An 8517-nucleotide genomic window follows, 5' to 3' on the forward strand; every position below is an offset into this window, starting at 1 on the left:
TACAACTTACTGAGAATTTGACGCAAACTCTTAGATTAGGATTTCATTCCATGAGGGCAAGTTTGTTCCCAGTGACCCTCATGGTACTGATAGGTGCTCAAGAAATGTGAATATATGTGAGAAATTGATGGTGGCATGATGCACAGATGCACAGGCATGATGTACACTTCATTTTAACCCAGCTCTTTCCCCTTTATCTCCTCCACAACAAACATACCACTCAGTGAGGTAAGGACCAATATTTCCATTGTATACTTAAAGCTGATACTGGAGGATTGACTCCAAGGACACATGATTGGTAAATAATAGTCTTCTCTTACTCAGTATTCTATAGGTAGAACAGAGCTGGGATGGCCCCAAACAGAACATTCCATCTCTAGGGTAACCTTTCAGAGGGCTTATTCCCGTGGATTTGAAGTACTGTACATTGGAGGTAATTTATAATAATGTGCTGGTAGGTAGAAATAGTACATTTTCTCTGTCTCTAGTCAATTCTCATTATTGAATTGGCAAATGCTAATCTAGGGAGATTAAGCTCCTGTCTCTGACCACAAAAATTTTTCTCAATCTATCAATATACAACCTTATTATTTTTTTTTTTTTTTTGGTCCGGTCGTGGGGCCTGAACTCTGGGCCTGGGCGTTGTCCCTCAGCTCTTCAGCTCAAGGCTAGCACTCTTCCACTTGAGCCACAGTGCCACTTCCGGCTTTTTTCTTATGTGGTGCTAAGGAATCGAACCCAGGGCCTCGGGCATGCAAGGCAAGTGGTCTACCACTGAGCCACCTTCCCAGCCCCTCTTTTTTTTTTTTTGTTAAATGAGATCTAGCTGTGTTGCCCAGGTTGATCTTCAATTCCTCCTGAACTCAAGGAATCCTCCTGTCCCAGCCTCTTGGGTAGCTGGGACTGGGACTGGAGGTGCACACCACTGTGACCAGCTATGTTTAAAGACTCTCTCTGTCTCTGTCTCTCTCTCTTTCATATATATATATACATATATATACACACATATATATATAAATACACATATATATATGTCATACACACACACACACACACACACATATATGGTTCATTGGCAATTGAGTAATTAAACACATGGCCAACTATTCTGTAACTCACGCCTACACAGGGCCCAGCAGAGTCTTCTTGTACTTAGGAACACTTGATAGCATTCCAGTTGTATACTCGGGCCATCTTAAAGAACAGAAGTAACAAAGACACAAACATGTGGGTAATAGGATACTAAATAGACTGAACCACAAGGAGATGCTGGTTTTAAGTATGAGAGCTGAAACAAAACAGAGTAGGCTTCAGCTAGGAATGTGGGTATCGAGGCTCCAGGTTTTTGGTGCTCTATACAGTTCTTCTAATGCTTATGAAAGTGTCATGAATGTGAACTGTAGGTAGCAAATAATTTCAGTGAATAGGCAAACTTGCTAACATGATAACCACTAATAATTAAGGTGTACATGCTTAATATTTTCAAATTATTTTTCTTCTTCTTTCTTCTCCTTCCCTCCCTCCCTCCTTTCTCTGTCTCAGTCCCTTCCTTCCTCCTTTTTCCTTTTCTCTTCCTCTATCCTTCCTTCATGTCCTTCCTTCCTTCCTTCCCTCCTCTCTCCTCCCTCCCTCTCTCCTTTTTTCCTTCCTCCCTTTCTTTTCTTTCCCCATACTTGCTATGCAGACCCTCTATCAATTGAACTATGGCCTAGCCTTTCAGATCACTCTTCAAAAACTTGAGGTAGGCAGCTAACTTCTCTCCATCTAAGAGACTGTAAAACTAGCAGAATTAGCTCTGGAGATTGACCTTTCCCATAGCAGTCATACAGAGGGCCAGCTGGACAGGCTGGCAACCTGTGCAGCCACACCAGGGCTCCATGCTCAGAAGGGCCTCACTTGGCTTAGTGCTCTGTTGTCATCCTTTTGAAAGTCCCAACTGTGTTTTGTTTTGCTTCACTTTGGTTTTAGTTTCTTGAGCTTAGACTGGATGAAACTGGCTATGTATGTAGTCTAGGATGGGCTGGAACTTGCTATGTGGCTCAGGCTAGCCTCAAACCCACAATCCCTTGACCAGGTTCCAAAAGGACTTCTAGGCTAGCCAGTGAGACCCTATGGAGAGCAGGCTAGCCTCACAGTTCTCCTGCCTCTGCCTTCTAAGTGCTAAAATAACAGGGGTGAGCCTCAGTGAACTTCTTCTCCCTAGTCCTGGGGCTTGAACTTGGGGCTTGAGCACTGTACTCAAGCCTCTTTCTGCTCAAGGCTGGCATTCTACCAGTTGAGCCACAGCACCACATCCCACTTTTTCTGAGTAATTTATTGCAGATAAGTGTCTCACAAACTTTCCTGCCTGGGCTGGCTTCAAACTGTGATCCTCAGATCTCAGCCTCCTGAGTAGTTAGGATTATAGAAGTGAGCCCATCTGGATGATGATGATGATGATGATTAGGATTTTGAACTTGAGGCTCTATATTAGCCAGGCAAGTACTCTACCACTTGGTCATACTTGCTCTAGTTTTTGTTTTTGTTTTTTGCTGGTATTGAGGCTTGAGCTCAGGGCCTATGCACTGTCTCTTAGCTTTTGCACTCAAGGCTAAGTGTTCCACACCTGAGTTTTTGCTGGTTAATTGGATATAAGAGTCTTACCAACTTTTCTTCCTAGCTGGCTTTAAACCACGATCCTAGGATCTCAACCTCCTGAGTAGCCAGGAGTACAGTCATAAGTCACCAGAACATGACTCTTAAGTTTTTAAAAAACACACACTTAAGATTTATGTCCTATCATAGTTAATTTAATGACTTTCACTGTGGCTCAAGTGGTAGAGATAGCCTTGAGCACAAAGAGGCTCAGGGATGGCGCCCAGGCCTGAGTTCAAGCCCTACAACCAAAACCAAAACAACACAAAACAAAACCTGGGTGAAGTGTGATGATGGGGCAATCGTGGCACAGGTTTACTTTGTGGAAAGAGAAAGAAGATCTGGTAAGTGCAGTAGCATTTAAGGAGGCAACTGATATGAGTTTAAATTTTTTTTCTCTTCAAGGTAGCAAGAATCACTTGGTCATTCATAGTTAGCATAATGGCATCTGAGAACAAAATCAGCCAGGGGATTAAAAACCTTAAAATAAGCAGAAAACAACTGCTGGAAGAGCTAAATGAAAGGCGTGAGTCTAACTGTCAGGTGGAAAGAAGCAATAAAGTCAGCCTGCTGCGCATTCAAAAGAGGCATTTCTGCAATGCCTACCAGTGTCAAACCCAAACCCAAAAGGAAGAATTCATTCCTGAGAGTGGGAGGAGCTCCTGGATCAACAAGACGCTACCTTTTCACAAGGAGAGAAGGCACTTTCCACCAAAAAGTAAGCTGTTAGGTGTGAATTCCTGTCCAATCTGTAGGAGAGAATTACAAGAAAATGTGGGGAGACTTTTTGGAGCTGAAGATTACTGGACTAGGATAAAGGCCATCTGGCTGAAGGAAAAAGTGTCAAGTATATACCCTATATTTATTGAAACAGAGCAGATTCTCTTTTTCTTGTGCCTACAGGATCCCAGGCCTCAGTTACAAGCTGATTCATTCAACAGGAGCCTGACCGGTTGCTGGATTTCTGTATTCTCAGCCAACTAGAGTGAATTCACACTTTGAGAAAAGTTGTTACACATAATTATCATATGTTACAAAACTTTAGTGACCTATATCATAAAATGCCCTAAGAAGTAATAGCCAAAATATATTTGGGTAGAGGGGAATGATATGGGGTGGTGATATTATTTTGCAAGAGGAGGAGAGGAACAGATAAAGACCAGCTATTTTAAATATTAAGAAACAACAAGTAAAAACTTGTTTCTTGGCTAAGAAAGTGAAACCAGAGCAGACAACTGATAACATTTTTGCATTTATTCAATAAATGCAAGCGCTTATATTCAATATAATCAATACATGATTTAGTTTAGAAGCAAAAGAAAAGCCTACATTGGAGATTCGACTTCTTTCTTGTGGTGTGACTTTGCATTTGCCCAATGCCCTTAGTAAATGGTGTAGGGAGGTTATACAATCTGACATGGAAAGCCAACATGCTCCATTGTATTTTAAGTTCAATATGTAATAATCACATTTGTGTTGTTTGAAAAGAAATACATCTTAGCTTATGTGGGTATGTGTGTATGTGTGTGTGTGTGTGTGTGAGAGAGAGAGAGAGAGAGAGAGAGAGAGAGAGAGAGAGAGAGAGAGAGAGAGAGAGAGAGAGAGAGAGAGAGAGAGAGAGAGAGAGAGAGAGAGAGAGAGTATGTGCCAGTATTGGGGCTTCAACTTAGGGCCACTGTTCTTGAGCTTTTTTGCTCAAGGCTAGTGTTCTACCTGAACCACAACTCTACTTTCAGCTTTGTGTTGGTTAATCAGAGATGATTCTCATAGACTTTCCTGCACATCCTGATCCTCAGATCTCAGCCTCCTGAGAATCTAGGACTACAGGCATAAGCCACAGATACCTAGCTTTTGTGTGTGGGGGGGAGGGGGTTGGGGCTTGACCTCAGGGTCTGGGTACTGTCCCTGAACTCTTTTGCTCAAGCCTAACCATCTATCACTTTGAGCCACAGAGCCACTTCCAGTTTTCTGGTGGTTTACTGGAGATGAGAGAGTCTCACAGACTTTCCTGCCTGGACTGGCTTTGAACCAGGAGCCTCAGATCTTAGCCTCCTGAGTAGCTAGGATTACAGTCTGAGCCATCAGTGCCTGGATTTTTGTTGTTGTTGTTGAGTGCCTACTTTATTCTGAATAGATGGTAAGGCCAAAAATAATACCTTTGTTACTTATCTGGTCATTAGCTTAATTGTTTTAAAAAATCTGTACTAGAAAAATTTACTAAACAGCAGTCAAGTGGGCAACTTACCCACAAAGAGAACTTACCCCATCTCAAACCCAAACCTGAAGCCCATTCCTATGGACTGAGAGAGAATAGATGAGTGTGCGCTCTAGGATCGCAGCTGAGCTATAGAGATACTATAAAACAAGAAGACAGTTTATTGCCTTTAAAATTTCATAAACTTAGTTGGTAAGCTTTGACAAATATGTATGATTTCATATGATAAACATCATCCACTATAAAATAAAGTCATCTTTATAGAAGATGGCCCTCTTTTGTTTTTTTAACATTGAATAACATTTACACTCCTCTAGGTGAGTCTTATGTAGACAGCTTACAGGACTTAATCTGTTGGAGGACTTAAAATACCTTCTCTGTTCTGATGACACCCACATGGCTAATTTTAGCCCTGATCTCTCTTCTGACTTCCAGCCATGCATAACAGATTACATGTACCAGACTGCTATTTTTCGTTGAGGACTACTCCAATTCACCAGTGCTAGCACATAATCCCTCCCCTCCACTGGCATACACACACACACATACACACACACACACACACACACACACACACACACACACACACACACACAAACCACCACCACCATCACTACCACCAACTCAGAAATGGCCAAAGACCTGGGAGACCCCTCAGACCCTCCTCCCTCACATCCACATCCAATCTGTTGGCAAGTCCCATCAACCTATCCTCCAACATCAGCCCTGTCTACAGTCACTGCCACCACCCTGGTCCAGCCCATAATTATGGTTCTCCCCAAGGTCAGCAGGGCCTCCTGACTGCCCAGCTTCCACTCTTGCAGGCTCTCTTGTGTACCTCTTCATACAACTGCCCAAGTGTCCTTTAACAGATGCACATTAGGGCAATTACTCAGAATCACACTCTACACGCTGTGCTTCAGGCCTTCCAAATAAAGCCCCAGCTTATCACATCCCCCTTATCTCCTCTGCTCACCATGACCTCACTCCAGACAGCCACTATGGCTTTGCGTTCTTCCTCCTCTAAACCCGCCAAGCTGGTTCCCACATCCAAACGTAGGCACACACTGTCCACTTTGCCTAGGTCTCCACTCTGTCTCTGCCTCCCCACCCCCCTCTACCTTTGCTCAAAGCCAATTTATCAGAAACCATCCTAACCATATCACGTTATAACATGCTGTGCTCTACTCCACTTTTTTTTTTCATTCCCTTACAAAGGTTAAGTTCCCTGAAAGCAGGGATTGTATTGATTGCTTAATCCTCAGACCCTAAAAGCACTGGCACATTAGGTACTCAGAAAATGTTAGCTGATTGGATAAATATAAGGCCCCAGGATAGTTTTTATAGAAGTGGTGATGGATCTTTTTTGAGTAGTCATGACATTGGGCAATGGCTCACAAACTTAGAACTTCCCACAATCTTAGATAGTTGCTATGGAATAATCTTTAGAAGTAGAGAGGTATTTTTTTCTGAATATATAAACTAAAAATTAGACACAGTCTATTCTTTCTTTGGATACTTGTATGAGACAGAAAGCTTTAGTATTGTGTGTGTGTGTGTGTGTGTGTGTGTGTGTGTGTGTGTGTGTGTGTGTGTGTGTGTGTGTGTGTGTGTGTGTGCTGGTACTAGGGCTTGAACTAAGGACCTGGGCATTGTCCCTAAGCTTTTTCACTCAAGGCTAGCACTCTAGCACTTTGGGCCACATCACCACTTCCAGTTTTTGGTGGTTAATTGGAGGTAAGTATCTTACAGACCTTCCTTCCCAGGCTGCCTTTGAACAACGAGCATCAGATATCAGCCTCCTGAGTAGGATTACAGGTGTGAGACACCAGCATCCAACTCAGAAATCTTTATTCAGTAATGCAAAATTACTTATGAGTGCATACTTTATGTCAGGCATTATTCTGTATGCTTAGTATAACAATGAACAAAATTCCTGCCTCAAGATGTATAGATTTTATTGGGTAGAGCCAGATAAACAAAGAAAAAAAATAGATACCCAAATCAGATAGTGATAACTTGTTACATGCTATGGAGAAACATAAGTAATGGGGTTAGTGGAGGGTGCTTTGCATAGAATGAAATTAGTCTAGCCTTATGATGGTCTAACCCAGTGGGTTAGATGATCTATTACTATAACAAATACTTGAGATAATCAGTATAGAGATCATCCATTACAATAATAAACACCTGAGATAATCAATATATATAAAGAGAAATGGTTTATTTGACTCACAGTTTTAGAGGTTCAGATTCCATGGTCAGGCAGCTCAATTGCAAGATGACAGTAATGGGGGAATGCATGGCAGAGCAAAACTGTTGAAATTATGCCTAAGGAGCAACAGACATTGACGAGGGGACAGAGGTCCCACAGTCCCCTTGGAGTGCAGGCCTCCCTGACCTAAAGGCCTCCTACTAAGCTCCACCTCTTATAGGTTCTACTACCTCCAGTAGTGCCACCATGTGGATCAAACCTTTAATGCATGGCCTATGGAACCATTCCAGTTACAAACTCTGTAAGTCTTGGAGTGGAGAGGAGAGTTAGGATTTTGCTATAAGCACTTGAGGATCTGAGGTTCCTCCTGTCAATAATGACGTGAAGACTAGGGAAGGAATTTTTTTTAGCTAGAGAGCTGGAAGATCTCTTGTTAGTCTTCTACTTGGAGATACAGAGGCCGAAAGGAGAACAGTGTGATTAAATGTAAAGCCTTAAAAACAGAAGACAGGTTCAAGTCTGTCTCTGCCATTAAGTTATCTTATATAGTCATCTAGTATTTTTTTGTCAGTCCTTTGGGCTTGAATTCAGGGCCTGGGTGTTGTCCCTGAGCTTCTTTTGCTCAAGGTTAATGCGCTACCACTTGAGCCACAGCACCACTTCTGTATGTGGCACTGAGGAATCACAAGCACTCTATCACTAAGTCACATTCCTTGCCCATCTAGTTTTTTTAAGCTTTAGTTTTTCTCTCTCTAAACCACTATTCAGGGACTGCAGGTACAGTACAACTCAGTGGCACAGTACTTGCTGAGCACCTGTGAGAACCCAGGTTCGATCCCCAGGACTATAAAACAAAGAAACAAACAAAAATATATCCACCCTCTCTGCCCTCCAGGTTATTTTGAAAGCTATGAAATATGTTATCTAAATACTTTCTCTTTTTCAGATAATGCCATATTTGGAGAAAGAGCATCTTCAGAGATATATGAATAAAATCTCTTTGGGTCTTCAAGGTCTGTCTGAATTATTTAGAAATACTAATTATAAAAGAAGCTAGCACTCAAGAGGCTGAGAACTGAGGATTGTGGTTTGAAGTGAAAAGCCACAACTTCCTGGGCAAGAAAGTCCGTGGGACTCTTACCTCCAAAATTAATCACCAAAAAGCCAGAAGTAGAAGTGTGACTCAAGTGGTAGAGCACTAACCTTGAGTAAAAAAGCTTAGGCCCCAGGACCAGGAAAAAAAAAAACAAGCAAAATGATTAACTAATCACCACAAAAATTTGAGTCACATAAAGCATACTGCATATGAACTCACACAAATGTAGTATTTAGAATTAGATATTTGTTCAAAACACCTGAATTATTAAAGAGCTTTTCAAAGATGAAATAAAGTATATAGTGATGTACTACTTACTAAAATATTTAAATATTAGTTTATATTTATTTCTATATA

General features: G+C 41.7%; 1 protein-coding gene across 1 annotated transcript; it reads left to right on the forward strand.

The window, feature by feature from the left end:
• Positions 1 to 386: 386 nt before the first annotated feature.
• Spata45 (spermatogenesis associated 45) lies at positions 387 to 8057 on the forward strand. The gene is made up of 3 exons (XM_070041438.1): positions 387 to 433; positions 3040 to 3352; positions 8011 to 8057. The coding sequence occupies exons 2-3, from the start codon at positions 3076 to 3078 to the stop codon at positions 8055 to 8057; spliced, it is 324 nt and encodes a 107-aa protein (XP_069897539.1). The 5' UTR covers positions 387 to 433; positions 3040 to 3075.
• Positions 8058 to 8517: the final 460 nt, after the last annotated feature.

The sequence above is a fragment of the Dipodomys merriami genome, unplaced genomic scaffold, assembly GCF_024711535.1.
Source record: "Dipodomys merriami isolate MVZ:Mamm:240054 unplaced genomic scaffold, mDipMer1.0.p SCAF_31, whole genome shotgun sequence".
NCBI classification, from domain to species: domain Eukaryota; kingdom Metazoa; phylum Chordata; class Mammalia; order Rodentia; family Heteromyidae; genus Dipodomys; species Dipodomys merriami.

Bases quoted from the DNA above. Each gene is read 5' to 3' on its own strand.
- Spata45 (XM_070041438.1), top strand. From the start codon at position 3,076: ATGGCATCTGAGAACAAAATCAGCCAGGGGATTAAAAACCTTAAAATA. The intron at 3,353-8,010 runs GTAAGCTGTTAG...TCTCTTTTTCAG, and splicing joins AAGGCACTTTCCACCAAAAA to ATAATGCCATATTTGGAGAA.